Source organism: Cherax quadricarinatus, chromosome 65, assembly GCF_038502225.1.
Source record: "Cherax quadricarinatus isolate ZL_2023a chromosome 65, ASM3850222v1, whole genome shotgun sequence".
In the NCBI taxonomy this organism is placed as follows: Eukaryota; Metazoa; Arthropoda; class Malacostraca; order Decapoda; family Parastacidae; genus Cherax; species Cherax quadricarinatus.
Window position 1 is genome coordinate 12,342,243 of NC_091356.1, and position 19,281 is coordinate 12,361,523.

Sequence of the window (19,281 nt, forward strand, 5' to 3'; positions counted from 1 at the left end):
GGAAACGTGTCGGAATTTCCACCCGCCGGGAATCGAACCCGGGCCCTCCGTGTGTGAAGCGGGAGCTTTAGCCACCAGACCACCGGGCCACCAATCAAGAACACCAATGGAAATAAGTCACTTTGACGTTTTTTTGGTTATTCTAGGTAAGTTACATACATGTTACTATGTATGCTAATTGTATTTATATGCAACTGGCCTGGTGGCAAAAGCTCTTGCTTCACATGGTGAGGGTCTGGGTTCGGTTCCCTGCGAAGGGGTGGAATCATTGGACGTGTTTCCTTACATCAGTTGTCTATGTTCACATATCGGTAAAATGGATACCTGGATGTTATGGTCGACTGGTGTGGGTCGCATCCTGGGACAAAATTGAGCTAATTTGCCCGAAATACTCTGCATAACAAGCAGCTTTCTGTAAAGTAAAAGGACACAAGTGCAACTAATGTGACATTTTATTGTGGCAACGTTTCGCTCTCCAGGAGCTCTATCAAGCCGGAGAGCGAAACGTTGCCACAATAAAATGTCACATTAGTTACACTTGTGTCCTTTTACTTTGCATATTGTCGGTAATTCTACCAACTTTATTACAAGCAGCTTTTTGTAGGGTAGTATGTCATTGATGTCAGCTAGGCCTGTATACCTTGTACATAAACTTGTAGTAAATAAAGATATTATTATTATTAAAAAAAATTTATTCCATCCAAAGGGAGCAAATGTCCAATTCCATAGATCAAATGCCCCTCACTCGCATCAAATAACCTCCTTTGAGGATCTCCAGTTGGCTAGGTTAATAACTCAGTATATTGATGGACTGATTACATCATTATGTCATTACTACTCCTCCCTTTGTATTTGACTGAAGAAGCCTACTGTGTAGGTGAATTGTTTCATCAATAAAGATACCCAATGTGGCATGCAAAGAGTACGTAACCTTTATTCGGCGCATGTACACACCCTCGTTGATGGGCTATCTCCCCCAACCAGCGAACCAGGGGCTAAGGGTTGACGATGGGGCCCCGTCGTTCAATCAGTACCCAGGTTCCAGCCAATGAGAAGATGGTTTTGGCAATCGCAGAGGTGATGTGGGTGCCACTCACCCGTCTGCCCTTGCCATTCCCATTCTAGAGCTTGTTGAAGCACGGTCTGCTCTCTAGTGGCTTCTATTCTGCTTTGCTTACCGTGGAGTGCACTAATACCTATTGTTGTACATAGTGTATATAGTGTACATACTTCTGTTCTAAATTGGTGAAGGATAATATAAGTCAAAAGTTTTTCTGCTGTGTTTATTTTGCTCCCTTTACACCCAGGATAACAGGCCTTTGGGACTCCTGGGTTGTAATACCCAACTGTCACACATGTATCTTCATCTTCAACTTGTAGGTATTTTATACCATTTTCAACAATATTTTGAAAAATTAGACACATGTGCAACATCTGAGTATCTTTATTGTCAATGTTTCACTATCCAGTGGATTTATCAATACAAATTCAAGGACATAATTGGAAGACAAGAACTATACATCCTCTCCTCACTTAATGACGGAGCTCCGTTCCTAAGATCACATTGGTAAATGAATATGTCGCTAAGTGAGGAGCATACTATAATGGTAGTGGGTTTGTGTCAACCATCTATGATACTGTTTTAATGTCACCTTTGCACCATTTATAACATTTCTGGTATAGCGTTTTTAAATGATTTTACAGTAGTGTACTGTATATTGTATTAAACAGAGTAGAGGAAATCAGCTGTAATATACGTACATTATTTAAGTATGAATATGCGTCAGAGAGCCTGTCATAAATCCGAGGCATCGGTAAACGAGTACGTCACTAAGTGAGGAGAGGTTGTATACAAAAGATGAAGTAATCAGTGTCTCTTGTCTTGGAGCTGGTGTGAAGAGCACCATAGTCATGAAGATTCTGGACCACAGGCAAGAAGGCTGGTGCTTATATACTGGTGTAGGGTGAGGGACGTGTAGGTACGTTAGGTTATAATGAAAAATAATAAATGTAAAAGGCGATAAAAAAGTCTGTGCTGCGCAAACAAAATGGGCAGCCATTGTGCACATATGTGAAACACAAGACTGTGAACAGTCACCCATTTGACTGTTTCAACAAGTGCCATTGATGGCTGTGGTTAAGAGGATGGGTTGTTTATTTTGACCCTTTACATTTACGTATTATCTTCATTTCCTAGTGTGCTTTTCACTGGGGGTATTTTGAACCATACTGAGCTTCTTGCTGTCACAGGGAGAAATTTTATTATGCACATTTGAGGCCAGTTCCTACATTATTTTCTGAGTGTAAATTATGAAATACCTTGCCTGCATTCAAGAAACTTTAGGCATTCTCGATAATTTAAAAGTTTAAATTTATAAAGGCAGTGAATTATTATATTCATGGAGAAGCACTGAGCCTATATAGCAGGGGTTCTCAACCTGGGGTGGACACACCCCTCAGGGGGTGTGAGATGGCATTTCACCGGGTGTGACAAACAGTCCTAATGAAAAGCACAATTCCGTTTATCTTACAAAAAACTTTTCTAATTGCTCACTTGATATTTGCATTTTATGCACTGAATTAAAAGCTTATTTTTTGAGTTCAATTTATTCATACACAGTACTGTATTTGGTTCAGTTTGTGATTAAAAAATTAGAAATTTGACTCCATCTTTAAATGTGATAATGCTTTATTAAGAAGTGCAACATTAATCGAACATTTACTAGGGTGCATGGCATAGAAAAGGTCAGGAATCCCTGCCATAGAGGTTATACATTACCTGAGGAATGGGAGGTAATTCAGTTAGATCCAACAAAGGCAAGGAAAAGTTTAATTCCTTGAATCAGGTGACCTTTGTTACCATCAGGGAACCTTCCTTGAGGAGTACAGGCAGTGAAGATTCTCCAGTTCTGCATTTCACCCTCAGAGAGAACAAGTGACTTAAAACTAATATCATCATTGGCTTGGTATCTCTTGTTTTGAAGGTTCTAGTTATACACTTTATCAATTCCCTTGCATTTGTAACAAACACTATGATCCTTGAATGTATTTTATAATCAAAACCAAGCACTAAACCCACAAAGGTCATACAGGACTGTTCCTTGAATGTAAGATCCTCTGACATTATCACTCCTAGGTCCCTCTCATGCCTCTGCCTTAATGAGTGGTTTAAGATTATTATCTATAGTGGAATAACCAAAATCTATAGTTCAATGAGAGACCTGGTTAATATCAGCCTCAAGATTTACTGTGTCCTCAATTGATTCTACTCATAAATTTTAATATCTAAATGGATATGGGAAATCAGAAGAAAATTAATCTATATTGAAATCACCAAGACGCAGAATGTTTAGGGATGGAAGTGAAAGATTTTCAAGACAGTATTCAGTTTTTAATGGCTAGTCTTTTAACTTAGTGAAAATAAACAGCTCTTTATATATACAAGCCACCCCCCTCCTTTTGGCCTTTTCTTTTAATTACACCTAAGTAGATTGTACCCAGATACCTAGTCTTTTATGTGAGCCTCTGTCAAAGCTGCCTTAGGGAGGAATCCACTAATAGAGGCAGCAGATATTAGGAAACTTTCCCATGAATCTCACCGTGCCCAGGTTAGATCTGAGGATTATTATTATTATAATCATGGGGGAGCGCTAAACCTATAGGATTATACAGCGCATGTGGGGGGATGGAAGGTATTCAGATTTGATTCAGGAAACCGGAGCACAGATTCAATTCCCTAGATCAAGAGCCCTCACCTAGAACTGAGGAAGGGCAGGGTACCTCCACTTCCCTAGATCAAAAGCCCTTCACTAGCATTAAGACCTAGATGGGCCATAGAAGGGAGAGAATTTGTAGAATAATGAACAGGAAACAAAATGAAGAGAACTGCTAAATTAGTATTATAGTATAACATACTATATACTTCCATGGTTACATTTTAATCGCAAAAAAATTGCTATATCTACAAACTGCTAAATAAAGATAAAGATAGAGATAAAAATACTTTATATCAGCATGATAAAACGTTTGTACAAAGGTGGACCACATTTAGGTGTGCCTGCAGAAAGCCCCTTAATATTAATCAGGCAATGACAAATGGTTCTACATATACAATCTCTTAGGTGACTGTAAATATAAATTTAGGAGTTACAATAGATACAAAAAAAACTAAATATCCTATTAGTACATATTGACATTAAGGACATAAAATCAATGTTTTAAAGGCTGAGAGGATTACAGATATTAAGAATAAGGTTACAATGAATACATATTTTAGTAGCATGGAGAATATGGATATGTATTATTATTATTATAATCAAAAAGAAGCGCTAAACCACAAGGGTTATACAGCACTGCTATGGATATGTAGATATTGAGAGCAAAATATATTGTTTACATATTACTGAGACTATGGATATGTAGTTATATTTAGCTGGTGTTGGGATATGTTAGGGAGAGAAGGTGTTTTTTAACAGTAGTATTGAAGATGCTGGCTGAGACAGTGGCTCTGGAGATTTCCAGCAGAGCACTCCAGATTTTGGGCCCTTTAATGTGAACTGAATTTTGAATCTGACAACACTGAATCTGACAATTTTACAGTATACAATTCTATCAAACTGTAGTGTAAAGCACCCCTCTGGCAAGACAGTGATGGAGTGAATGACGATGAAAGTTTTTCCTTTTCGGGCCACCTGCCTTTGTGGGAATCGACCGATGTGTTAATAAAAAAAAAAAAAATTATATCAAGTTGAAGATCAGTAATAAGAATTAAGTGCCTTAATATTTCTAGATTAATATTTCTTAGGAATGCTAGCAAACATAAAAAACTTTGGTGAAAATATATTGTGCTTCTAAGTTATTAATGTGGTAAGATGGTATACTAACACTTTGAATAATTAAAAGAAGTTTATTTGCCATTTTACTCCCCAATTTTCTTACATTAAAAATCTAAATACTATAGTAATGTTTAATACTTTTCAAACTCCAGCATATTTAACTTCATCAAAGGCCTTTCTAGCTTTCTTCAGCTCTTCATTCATATTGAGAAGGTCATGAACCCTTGCATATTTTCTCTTGTCCTTCCTCACCAGATACATTACATCTTCAACTTGAACTCGTCCTGATCTGCCCACTTCCATTGCACGCTGAGTCTATGGGTAAAACAAGCAGTGGCAGATTAGAATAAAAGAAAGGGCATTGATCCCCAAAAACCTCTCCAGGTATACTCCAGGAAATAGCTGCCCCAGAGCCCCCAGATGTCGGGTGCCCCAAAGATCCATTTCATATAATTTTTTTTGTTTTTTTCAACAAGTCGGCCATCTCCCACCGAGGCAGGGTGACCCAAAAAGAAAGAAAATCCCAAAAAAGAAAATACTTTCATCATCACTGAACACTCACCTCACTCACACATAATCACTGTTTTTGCAGAGGTGCTTAGAACACAACAGTTTAGAAGCATATACGTATAAAGATACACAACATATCCCTCCAAACTGCTAATGTCCCAAAACCCCTCCTTTAGAGTGCAGGCATTGTACTTCCCATTTCCAGGACTCAAGTCCGGCTATATAAAAATAAAAAATTAAATATATTGTACATATATGAGCACCATGTTTTATGCAGTAACTGTGTTCCAGGACCATTTCAGCTGTACCTAATTCAATCAGGCCATCAACGCTTAATTCCACATAAGAATCTTCAATAGACTGTGTGCTGCACTGATCACAAAGGTGAATTTATACCATACTTACAGCATTACTTATAAAACAGGGCATGACATACTCAATTCACATAAAATGAACCCTCATACAGTGGGGGGAAGGGAAAGAGGGAAAAACCTGCACACAGTGTTACCCTAAGGTCTTACTTGTTCTTAAACTACCACTGAAAACCAGATTAAAAATTCTTTATCACTGATGAAGATATATGTATTTGTTTAAACAACAGTACTCTTGAATATCAAGAATAATCCAAAAATAATCCTAACCCAACATTTCATACAGTTTTTATTCAGCTATATCGATTAAAAGAAACTTTTACAGTCCAGTTATATCAAGCATGATTTCATTTAAAACAGCAAAATTCATACCATCTGAGTTATAAATTCAATGACAAGATCCTCGAGAAGATCAACACTCTCCGTGTAGGGATTTTGGTCGTCTCCAAATCCATACATCATACACCGAAGTTCCTTAGAAAAGAGTCTTTTCCGTCCACCTGTTCCAGAAGAAATTGTAGCTTCTGACTGAGTCTCCCCAGTCTCCTCCTCTTCATACTGAAAGAAATCGTCGCCATCATTCTGCGAGAGAGGGAGGGGGAGGGGGGAAGGGGAGAGAGGAGGAACAAGAGAAGCAAATTGGAACATAGTGAAAGAATAGACAAAGAGGATGTAGTGAGCAAAAAAATTAAAAAAAAAAAAAATAGTATTGTATGTACATGTAAGGAGTAGGAATTTTGCCATTGCAAGAATAACATAATTTTGAAGTGTGAATAATGCAATAGATCAGAATTAAACATATAAAGTGAGGAATAATGATGTACAGAGCAGAAAAATAAGAAAATATACCCACCAAAGCAAATATAAAAATTCAAAAACAAAAGAACAGATGTGAAAATAAGTAAACATAAAAGTGCAGCAGATTTTTTTTAATGTGAGATTAATATTAAAGCATAAAAGGAGTCATTTCAAGACAGCAGAAAGAAGAGCAGCATTTAACAGAAAATAGCCACATAACAGACCGAAGATAAAATAATGTAAATGTGATATAACAAATGGAATAGTGCGTGATTATTGGGTAGAAAAATAAAAATTATTAACATGAATAACAGTTACGTATTGTTAAAAAGATGTGCATAAATATATACAAAAGGAAAAGAATATGAGTAGTCAAATATGAGACCCAAGTATTGTGTTATGACAATGTAAGTACAGTTGGTTGGTTAAAAAGATAGTATAAAAAACAAAAGATTATGTTAATTGTTTGGGTTTTTAACATGGAAGAGACAGACAGGCATTAGAGTTGTATATTAAAAGCACCAGGGTGAAGTATATTGAAGATGGAGATCAGATAAGGTGAATGGGACAAGGGTAATATTATGAAGCCAGTTTTGTTCATAGCATTGAATAATTAAACATTTGGATGGCCCAGCAGAAGTTAGGGCCATCAGAAGAAATTATCAAGACAAGGATTGCATTTCATGGATAATAGGTATAATTACATCATAATACAACATTTGTATGATTGAATACATGGCACACATTTTCATGTACAACAAATTCCATGCACAGCATGACAAAGAGCAATGTAAAATGTTAGTTTAAAGGGACACCCAATTACAGTACAGTATTTTGCAAATGTTTTAAGACAGTCCAAAAGCATTAGCAGTGCAGAAGTAGACCCATAACAGACAACAAAGGTTATAAATAGCCCCATTTAATACAAAGATATACAACAGCAGAATTAGTAGTCATTTGAAAATGCAAGAGGTACAAAACATCAGCCCCGAAAGTACAGAGAGAAACCAAAGAATCAGGTGAGGGAAAACAGAAGGAAGATGGGATAAGGAGAGAGAAGAGAACAAAATAATTAGAACGAGATGTGACAAAAGCTGCATGCACAAATTCATAAAACAAATATTTAGGACATTCTAACCATTTAAAGGGTTTTCAATCCTCCACAACTAAATACTAAAAGGGACTAAAAAAAAAAACACTGAAAGGAATTAAGTAATAACCATTCATGATACAGATTTCAATAAATTTTGGGTAAAATTACTATATATAATTGACTCAGATTTTTAACTAGTATACCACATACTTATACAAGCAGGCCCCACTTATACAGCAGGTTAGGTTCTGAGCTACTGCTGTAAAGTGAAAACCACTGTAAAGTGGATCATAGCCTTTTTTTTTCCACTTTCAAATGCATATATAAGCTTGATAACATGTTTATACTCTCAAACATTAAGTATGTAATATAACTAGATCTGAAAAATGCATATACAATATGCACATTACCTACCTCAAAATATTTTCATCCTTAACGTATAGTGAGTGGTGAATATATTTATTGTAGAAAGTCTGAATAAATGAAGAATGTATATAATTGAAAACTGCTGCATTAGAGAAACACTGTAAAGCAAAGTGCTGTAAAGCAGGTCTGCTTGTATGACCAAGAATGATCCATTATATATGTCCTAAAATGACCAAATTATTTTTCTACTAATCAGGGAAAGGCTAGTTAACGAACATTACAAAATGTACAGCATCTTATTGTCCATACAAAGTACCTGACCTTATTATATAAGAATACTGTTATTCTTGTGATGGTTATGAAAAGTTCTTTAAATTCAAACACTATTATATAGAGAGTTTGCAGTCATGTAACACAAACAACTGTTTCTGCCACTTTGCCAGTCAAATATATAGTTTTTTCAAGAGCTATGGGGCATGATAAAGCTATAAAGCTAAGATTCATAGAAGTCTTCAATATACCGTACAGATCCTCCCTTACATCTGAGATCTGTTCCAACCAACTGGTCAGATCTTGAAATATACGGATGTGAGAATTATGTTAGCATGGCATGTGGAAGTCGTATACCTGTACGGCATTCCTTTAACTTTATAAATTTCTGTCATGAATATTTCTTCTTTTATCAAGCTGCTTTAGTATCTTAAGTTTCATTACTCACAAACTGATGTTCCTTACTTGTAGTTATCATTCATAGGTTTCACAAATAAAAATGTTGTATGGAATGTAGCCTAAGCTAGGTCTATCAGTTTTCTTGTTACTCATTATTTCAACATTGTCTTTTACCTTCTTAGTCTTTTTATGATTTTAACAACACACAGCCGATAGCGCTGGCAAATGTATGTATGAGATTGTATTAACACTTTGTACCAGCTCAACAAATGAGCCTATTTGATGAAATTCAAACTGAGTAACAAGTAATGAGCTTTTTAGGACAGCATTTACATATTGCCTTGAGTTGATTATTAAATGCAGTAAATGAAATGACTATTGTCTTAATGTAACTGCAGTATTCCAAGCAGAAAACTGACAAAGACCCATTTTCACCTCTGTAAACCTTTTTTTTGTACTAGTAAGTAATTAGGTTTGTTTAGGTACTGGTAAACAGCTGCTCAGGTGGCATAAAGCAAGTAATTGTTATATATTATATAAAGTGAATACATATTACAAATAAGTATTAATGTATCAGTGTTTCATAATACAAACATTAAATTTGTACATCTTTCCTTCAACACACCGGCCGTATCCCACCGAGGCGGGGTGGCCCAAAAGGAAAAACGAAAGTTTCTCCTTTTACATTTAGTAATATATACAGGAGAAGGGGTTACTAGCCCCTTGCTCCTGGCATTTTAGTCGCCTCTTACAATACGCATGGCTTACGGAGGAAGAATTCTGTTCCACTTCCCCATGGAGGTAAGAGGAAATAAACAAGAACAAGAACTAGCAAGAAAATAGAAGAAAACCCAGAGGGGTGTGTATATATATGCTTGTACATGTATGTGTAGTGTGACCTAAGTGTAAGTAGAAGTAGCAAGACGTACCTGTAATCTTGCATGTTTATGAGACAGACAAAAGACACCAGCAATCCTACCATCATGTAAAACAATTACAGGCTTTCGTTTCACACTCACTTGGCAGGACGGTAGTACTCCCCCTGGGTGGGTTGTACATATCATTATTATCATTACTTTTACTAGTAGTAGTTTTAGTAGTAATAGTAATATACAGTATTAGGTTTTAGCCCCTTCAATGTCGGTCCCATTGTATCACGGCTTTAAAGCCATTGCCAGTCCCGTATTATGACACCATGAGCTCAGCTCACTCAGATAAGCTGTGAGCAGTAAATATGGGCCTAGATATGAGAGAATGGGTCTTTGTGGTGTGTATAAAAATTCAAAATGAAAAGCAAGTGCAATATAAGAGGGGACTGGAGACGTGACTAAGGAACAGACAAAATGTTTATTTAGTGCCAGGAATGTCTGACTTTATTGGGTTATCCTAGGTTCTCTACACATATGCTGCTATGTATGATAATTCTATGTAACTGTATTTGTGTATACCTGAATTTACTTACTTACTTAATGTCTACATTGTTTATTTTGAACCCTTTTTTCAAATTGGCAATTGTTGAATTTTGCATGAAACTGGCCAAATTAACAATTTCTCATCACTTTATTGGATAGTTGAAATATGTAAATGGGTGGTTTTTGTACTCTTTTGATAAAAGGAATACTAGCGAAATAGCTACGAGTTTGATGGACTGGAACAATGGAATTAGCCAAAAACAGAATGCAAAGTTGGCAAAATCACCAATGTGTAAATATTGCCAAGACTGCTAACTTTGCAGGAGCATAATTCCGTAAGTTTAACAAAAAAATTTCATATTTTTGGTTTCGTTACCTTTGGAAAACAATTCTCTTATATTTCATAAAGTAGTTTTTTTTTCTTCAACCCTGAGAGCAAGTTTGAAAGTAGGGATCTTGATACTGAAAGGGTTAAATAAACATAGTTTTGATGCATTTTACATGAGGTAAATGCATTTCTGATACATACTTGACTGCCAATATGCCAGACACTCGCCCTGTAGCATCAAGTGCAAACTCTCTATACATGAAGTGTTTCTTATAGAGTATTTATTAACTGCAAACCAAAGTCTTATGGGCATTGAAAGTGACCTTTAAATAATTTATAAACACTACTGTGCAAATGATAGAGAATGCAGAATATAACGTTATGTATTTTGTCTTCATTTTCCACTTTTTAACAGAGGATCCAGTAAAAAAAAATTAATAGCGAAAAGGTATGAGCTGAGAAGGATCATGTATTACTTTAAACATGATGACTAATATGAAGAGAAATTACATATTTTTTAAAAACAATTATATCAGGCATACTCAACAACTACTACAAAAGCTCTACTGCCGAGGCTAATGACTTGTCACTAATGATGATCATGCACTACAGTAATATAGTATCAATCCAAAATAATATCCCTATGGAAATGAGAATGAATTTACACAATATTAAATTGTGAATCACTTCAAAAAATGATAGCATACGGTACAGTAATTCTTCTAAACAATGGTGTAATTAAGACCTTAACCTTGATGGTAGATTGAGATTATATTTTTTAAACAAAGGAGGAAAGGGCATGTTGCAGTCGGAGGGAAACCTGAATTGTGACATCAGCATTCTTCTGGAAAGACAGCGATTAAATGAATAACGTTGAATGAGTTTTCTTCTTTGGCTCATTTGGCTCACCTGCCTCGGTGGGAAACACCCATTGAGGCAAAAAAATTATATTATAGTAGATACACTGTAATTGAAGTGTCATGAGGGGTTGAAGGTGAGGAAACCGGAGATGATGATGATACAGCAAAAGACTCATTACAAGAAAGTGAAATAATCTGGTCACAATGTGAAGCAGAAGGATGTTCATCATCACAAGATGCTGTGGGAATTTCATCACATTACAACCTTAGTGGTGAAGCACTTAACCCATAGTTATCATAACTCACTTGGGGAAATGGTAGGTAATCAATTTTGATCCAAGGAAAGGGAAAGCAGTCCCAACCCCTTGGATCAAAAGTTGGTCACCAGAATCAAGACACCTCTCTGGAAGAGGACTCATCATATGACTTCTTCAACATCATCATCAATGTGACCTGCATCACACGAGTACTTTCTGACTGCTCCATGACTGACAGTGCAGCACGAAATTACCTATTTGTAGCTACACAATTACCTATTTGCAGCTGCAAAAGATGATGAAAGGTGTACTGAACACTGCTACTGTACCCCAAGAAATAAGGTTTAACCCTCTTTTAACAGCTTGCAAATGCATATGTAGTAATTTCTTTAAAACAGGTAAACAGGTGTACAGTAATGATGGTGTACTCAGTAGCTAGCTCTGTGTAAGGTTTAAAATATAAAATAGCAAAATATTCTCCCTCTGTTCGTATGCTGCAGGTTTTAAAGTCTTGGTCAGTGTGGGTCAACTGATGTGTCATTCTCAGCCTAGGAAACTAATGCCACTCATACCGTGCAGCATCCATTGGCTTTATTTGTGTTGGTCTACTATATCAGCTTTTGGCTGGTCGTTATTTTTCCGTGTGTGTGTGTTACATGGGATTCTATTTACTAGATAAACTACTGTACAGTATAGTAAAAATCTTAACTGTTTAACTGCAATTAAAATCATTATCAGTGACTTGAACCTTCATCAAAACTACAAAACTTTTCTAAGAAATTCCATAACCATTAGCATGTGAATAATTTATAGTAGTACAGAAACCAAGCATTTATCAAAAACTAATACAAAGTGATTGCATAAACTAGAACAGAAATTATACAAGAAATTATGTTATTATTGAGACAGAAACAGTAAAGATTCAGTATATATTTATCTGCAAAGAAAAATGCATAATAATTAAGTAATAGCAATAATAATAATGTTATTTTGAATCTTTATAATATCACTATGCATAAATACAGCAAAATGCATAAATATAGTAATCTACATAGAAATACATATGTGGATTTGAGAGCCACTGAAGGCACAAATTTCAATAATATGTTAATTTTGTCTTAACTATCATAAAATCAAGCATCCTTTACAAAACTTGTATTACACTGGAATAATCAAAATTGTTAACAATATTTTGATTCCTGTAGGTATCATCTGCATTATCACTCCAAACACCTTATCAACAGCATGATGAAAATTTCTAGAGTACTAGTACAGTGGACTCCCACAAATTCGCTGCTTCAGCAATTCGCAGATTTTTCCTCAGAACCTAACTTACAATCATTCATGGAAATCCCTGCAAACTTGCATAATTTTGGGGGGCTTTTTTCATGGCAATATATAATTTTTTATGCGTTTTAATGCTAAATATTAAGAAAAATATAATTTAATAATTTTGTGACGTAAATATTAATGTAAATTCTGCAAAATTTCCATATAAAATATAATACTGTGCTGTATAATTTTTTACTAAATTAAATTAGAGTATTACCATATATTTACTGTATGTATACCAAAGAAAACATATGGTAAATATAATTTAATAATTTTGTAACATAAACATTAATGTAAATTCAGCAAAATTTCCATATATGTACTGTATGATATAATACTGTATAAATTTTTACTAAATTAAATTATCGCATATTTACCGTAATATACCAAAGAAATGGGGATTGCATGAATTACAGTACATATGGAGGTAACATCTACCACTGTGGGAGACATAGCAGTACCGTACTGTATATGGGTTTATCTTTACATTCCTTTTTTTTTTTTTTTTTTAAGGGTGTTGTATGAAGCTGAGTTTGAAATTAAATTAAAGTGTTTTTGGGGCATATTTAGGGTTTAAACTATAAAAACAGGCATTTATAGGCATTTTTCTAACCGCGTCCAGAATTCGCGGTATTTCCAAATTTGCAGATGGTCTTGGAACATAACCCCTGCAAATTTGGGGGGACTACTGTATACTGTATTTATGCGAGCACACACAAAGCAATTTTAACAGAAATTTGGAAGCTTTATACAACTTGTAGTATAGGGACTAGGCAATGGGACGATGATAACAATGACGTGAGTTATAGCAGTCATATATAACCCCCAAAGAGGCAAGAAACAAAAGAAGGAATATAGCAGCAGCTACGAGGATATCAATAAGTGGCACAGGCCACCAAGAGAGTAAAACTGCTCACCATGGCAAGTATCAACCAGAAAATTTGTCAGGGGAAGTGAAACAACCTCACAGTGATGGGAATATGTGAAAAGGAAAGCAAACTGATGACATAATATAGAACACCTTTAGACTGGGTTGCCATAAACCTACAAAATATGAGGAAAGGAGATGAACCAGTCAAACTAGATCTAATTCTCAGGCAGGGACCAACATGCAATTAAATTTTTCATTCAAGGCCTATATTATTTTTAATATATTCATGGGAAACACTAAACCCATAGAGGTTATTCAGTGCTACACAGCAAAGATGAAAGAGACAGTAGAAATGGGAGAAATGGAGGTGCTAAAGAACATCAGCAGAAAGTGGGAGTCACATTTTGTAACACTGACATATACTGTATACAGGTGCTGCTTACACAACGGAGCTGTGGGGCCTTGAAATATGAGCATTCAATTACAATTTCCCCTCTCCCCAGTCTGAGTTTCCATAACTCCCTCATGTTGAAGCTCTAATGATTCATTACAGTTCTTCCTACACATACACTTTATGTCTGGAATAAACCTACCTGATCAAAGCTATCATCAGCAGTAGCCATTTTGAGTAATCTACCAAAACTGTATCTTTAATAAACTATACTTCAGGAATATTCCACTTCAAATTTTAAAAAATTCTTGTATTAACACCGATTTATCCAAAAACGCAACAGGAAACATCTGACAAGTCTCTTTTTCCCGCCAAGCAGACACCTGAAAAGAGGTAAGTTCATTTAAGTATAATTACCAATTTTAGATGATTACAACTGCCTTAAATAGCTAGTAATATACATGTAAATTACCTAGGCTAACCAAAAAAAAAAAAAGTCAGTACACAAATAACCCACATGTAGGAGAATGATACTTATGACAACGTTTCAGTCGGACTTTGACCATTATTTAGTGTGACTAGTTAATGGTCCAAGTCAGAGTGAAACATCGTCATACATTTCATTCTCCTATGTATGTTTTATTTGTGGCCTGGTGGCCTGTTGGCTAAAGCTCCCGCTTCACACACGGAGGGCCCGGGTTCGATTCCCGACGGGTGGAAACATTTCGACACGTTTCTTTACACCTGTTGTCATGTTCACCTAGCAGCAAATAGGTACCTGGGTGTTAGTCGACTGGTGTGGGTCTCATCCTGGGGGACATGATTAAGGACCCCAATGGAAATAAGTTAGACAGTCCTCGATGACGCACTGACTTTCTTGGGTTATCCTGGGTGGCTAACCCTCCGGGGATTAAAAATCCGAACGAAACCTTATCTTATCTTATTGTTCGTCACTGTACTGCCTTTTTATTCTAAAAAAAAGTTGGCGACTTATTTCCATTGGGGTCCCTGAAGTACAAGAGATATTTTTTTTTTATTATGAATCATAAGACTCATTTTAATGAAAATATGTCTATAATAAACTATGCTCTTCATTACATTCATAAAGCACTAAACCCATAAGGATCATACAACACCTTTTTTTTTTCCATGATAATGATCCAATTATGTTCTCGCAGAGTACACCAATGATATTATGTACCGACCTGTTAATAAAGACACAATGTGAGGTTTAGGGAATTTTATGGAGATGTTTTGCACTCCAGTAACTGATGAAGGTCCTGGTGGGTGAAACGTTGTCTTAATGAAATGCCACCATCTGTATGTCGTGTTTTATTACCATTAGTTATTGTCCAGTGAGGCTGTCATCATTCTGGTATACCTGGAAGAGTATACCTGGAAGAATATAAATTGAGAAATATACCTGGAGGAGTATACCTGGAGTATATATCTATAGAAGTATACTTGGAGGAGTATACTTAGAGGAATATACCTAGACATAATATACCTTGAATGTATACCTGGAGGAGTATATACCTAGAGGAGTATACCTGGAGGGTGAACCGGGGGTCAAGTCCCCCGCGACACGTACCATAACCTGATCAACCAGGTTGTTACTGCTGGTCACAAGTAAACCGACGCAGGAACCACAGCCCGGCTGGTCAGGTAGCATTAATCTCTGAGGCTTCTTCTTATAACTTACCTGAGAGTTGAGATTGAAGCTGGTTACCAAGAAGAGGTGATATATAACGCTCTTGAAGCCTCTTAGTAACTTCAAGATGTACGAGGCTTCTTCCTCAGGAAGACGTGGTCTCCTGGAGGAGGTTTCTTGTGCTTCTTCTCCTCCCAGTAACTCCACTACTTCCACTCTTCTGTTCCTCCTGTGTCTCTTCTTCTTCAAGATGCTTAGTTTTCTTCTTTTTAAGATGATCCAGATTATTATTATTATTATAATCAAAAAGAAGCGCTAAGCCACAAGGGTTATACAGCGAAGATGATCCAGAGACTTGGCGACTTTCTTCTTGTTTTTGTTGGGGGTTTCTAGGGCTAGTGTCGGCTGGCACCGTACTAGGCTTCCATTTACCCTTATTTAAGGAGATATTCATAAGACATTAGATTTCGTTCGGATTTTTAACCCCGGAGGGTTAGCCACCCAGGATAACCCAAGAAAGTCAGTGCGTCATCGAGGACTGTCTAACTTATTTCCATTGGGGTCCTTAATCTTGTCCCCCAGGATGCGACCCACACCAGTCGACTAACACCCAGGTACCTATTTGCTGCTAGGTGAACAGGACAACAGGTGTAAGGAAACGTGTCGAAATGTTTCCACCCACCGGGAATCGAACCCGGGCCCTCCGTGTGTGAAGCGGGAGCTTTAGCCACCGGGACACCCATGCAAGAATTGGAATTTTCTTATGCTTTTTTTTCGATTGACTTTGATTGCCTATCACTTCCCCAGGTGTTGTAGGACTCCTACGGTTTAAAAGTCTTTTCATTTCTCTAAATATAATAATAATATTAATAATAATCCAATGGAAATGTTACTTTATTTGACTTTTTTGTGGGTTATTCTAGGCAATTTACACACATTACTATGTATGATAATTTGTGTAGCTGTATTTATATGTACCTGTACCTGAATAAACTTACTTTATGGTGCTCCGTGGCCTGGTGGCTAAAGCTCTCACTTCACACGCCGAGTGTCCGGGTTCGATTCCCAGCAAGGGTAGAAACATTTGGCGTGTTTCTTTACACCGGTTGTCTATGTTCACTATCAGTAAAATAGGTACCTAGGAGTTAGTCGACTTTATTTCTACAAGTACACGTACAAGGTACGTGTACTTGTAGAAATAAAGATATTATATATTATATTATTATCTTCAAATTGGGGGAAATTAATGCAATAGTTGGATTTATGGGTTACGACGGTCCGAGGGCCGGACGAACCCTTCGGCCGATGGATTCCGAAACGACCTGAGGTAGGGGGAAACCTCAATGCTGGCAAAAGGCTCTTGATCCAAGATAATGGAGTCGTCCTCTCCTTACTTAGATCATTCCTGATTACCTCCTGGTCACGGCCTGTTTTCTTAAAAAAAAAAAACTCTTGTTTCCACTAGCAGTCCCCGCCCATGTGTGGCGGTGTCTTCAACTACTGCATCTCTCCACTTTTTCCACTGTCTCATAAGAACATAAGAAAGAAGGAACACTGCAACAGGCCTGCTGGCCTATGCGAGGCAGGTCCAATTCTCCCACCAGCTTAAGCTCACTAACCGTCTGACTTCACTGACCTAGTGAGGTCAGGCACGTCACTTAAGGGAGGAGCACGGCATCCGACCTAGCAGCACAAGCTAGTTAGGTCCAACTCACACCCACCCACACCCATTCATGTATTTAGCCAACCTATTTTTAAAACTACACAACGTCTTAGCTTCTATGACGGTACTTGGGAGTTTGTTCCACTCATCCACAACTCTAGTACCAAACTAGTGCTTTTCTATATCCTTCCTGAATCTGAATTTTTCCAATTTAATACTATTGCTGCGAGTCCTGTCTATGTTAAATATTTTTAGCACGCTATTTACACCCCCTTTATTAATTCCTGTTTTCCATTTATACACCTCGACCATATCTCCTCAAATTCTACGCCTTTCTAGAGAGTGCAGGTTCAGGGTCCTCAGTTTATCCTCGTATCCTCTGATACATGGGATCAACTTTGTCATCCTCCTCTGTACGTTTTCCAGTGCATTCATATCCATTCTGTAATACGGTGACCAGAACTGCGCAGCATAGTCTAAATGAGGCCTAACCAAGGATATATAGAGTTGAAGAACAGTAAACAACAAAAAAAAGCACAATATCGTGACTGGAACGATACACAAATAACCTGCACATAGAAGAGAGGAGCTTACGACGACGTTTCGGTCATACTTGGACCATTTACAAAGTCACACTGTGACTTTGTAAATGGTCCAAGTCGGACCGAAACGTCGTCGTAAGCTCCTCTCTTCTATGTGCGGGTTATTTGTGTATTGAAGAACAGCCTGAGGACTTCTATTATTTATACTTCTTGCCATGAAGCCAAGGATTCTGTTAGCTTTATTGCGAACATTTATGCACTGTTGTCTTGGTTTCAGATTACTGCTAAACATAACTCCTAGATTCTTTTCGCAATCAGTAATATTAAGATCTACATTATTTAGTTTATATGTAGCATGGTTATTTTCCTGTCCAACATTTAGAACTTTGCATTTGTCTATATTAAACTGCATCTGCCACTTCTCCGACCATTGCATCAGTCTATTCAAATCATCCTGGAGTGCTCTAGCGTTTATCTGGAGTTTACCTGGAGAGAGTTCCGGGGGTCAACGCCCCCGCGGCCCGGTCTGTGACCAGGCCTCCTGGTGGATCAGAGCCTGATCAACCAGGCTGTTACTGCTGGCTGCACGCAAACCAACGTACGAGCCACAGCCCGGCTGGTCAGGAACCGACTTTAGGTGCTTGTCCAGTGCCAGCTTGAAGACTGCCAGGGGTCTGTTGGTAATCCCTCTTATGTGTGCTGGGAGGCAGTTGAACAGTCTCGGGCCCCTGACACTTATTGTATGGTCTCTTAACGTTCTAGTGACACCCCTGCTTTTCATTGGGGGGATGTTGCATCGTCTGCCAAGTCTTTTGCTTTCGTAGTGAGTGATTTTCGTGTGCAAGTTCGGTACTAGTCCCTCTAGGATTTTCCAGGTGTATATAATCATGTATCTCTCCCGCCTGCACTCCAGGGAATACAGTTTTAGGAACCTCAAGCGCTCCCAGTAATTGAGGTGTTTTATCTCCGTTATGCGCGCCGTGAAAGTTCTCTGTACATTTTCTAGGTCAGCAATTTCACCTGCCTTGAAAGGTGCTGTTAGTGTGCAGAAATATTCCAGCCTAGATAAAACAAGTGACCTGAAGAGTGTCATCATGGGCTTGGCATCCCTAGTTTTGAAGGTTCTCATTATCCATCCTGTCATTTTTCTAGCAGATGCGATTGATACAATGTTATGGTCCTTGAAGGTGAGATCCTCTGACATGATCACTCCCAGGTCTTTGACGTTGGTGTTTCGCTCTATTTTGTGGCCAGAATTTGTTTTGTACTCTGATGAAGATTTAATTTCCTCATTAGAATGAATTGGACGGCCTATTTTGGTGTCATCAGCAA

General features: G+C 37.3%; 1 protein-coding gene across 2 annotated transcripts; it reads right to left on the bottom strand.

The window, feature by feature from the left end:
* Positions 1-1,989: 1,989 nt before the first annotated feature.
* On the bottom strand, positions 1,990-16,147 carry LOC128700533 (transcription initiation factor TFIID subunit 13). 2 transcript variants are annotated; one of them, XM_053793787.2, is made up of 4 exons: positions 15,796-16,147; positions 14,296-14,476; positions 6,089-6,274; positions 1,990-5,150 (listed from the first exon to the last, which is right to left on the bottom strand). In XM_053793787.2, the coding sequence occupies exons 2-4, from the start codon at positions 14,323-14,325 to the stop codon at positions 4,977-4,979; spliced, it is 390 nt and encodes a 129-aa protein (XP_053649762.1). In that variant the 5' UTR covers positions 14,326-14,476; positions 15,796-16,147; the 3' UTR covers positions 1,990-4,976. The 2 variants fall into 2 exon arrangements, with proteins under 2 accessions (XP_053649762.1, XP_053649761.1); XM_053793786.2 differs by having other exon boundaries at positions 6,089-6,298.
* Between the last annotated feature and the right edge of the window lie 3,134 nt (positions 16,148-19,281).

Bases quoted from the DNA above. Each gene is read 5' to 3' on its own strand.
- LOC128700533 (XM_053793786.2), bottom strand. From the start codon at position 14,325: ATGGCTACTGCTGATGATAGCTTTGATCAG. The intron at 6,299-14,295 runs GTAGGTTTATTC...CCTCTCTCGCAG, and splicing joins CTGATGATAGCTTTGATCAG to AATGATGGCGACGATTTCTT. The intron at 5,151-6,088 runs GTATGAATTTTG...TTTTACCCATAG, and splicing joins TTGAATTTATAACTCAGATG to ACTCAGCGTGCAATGGAAGT.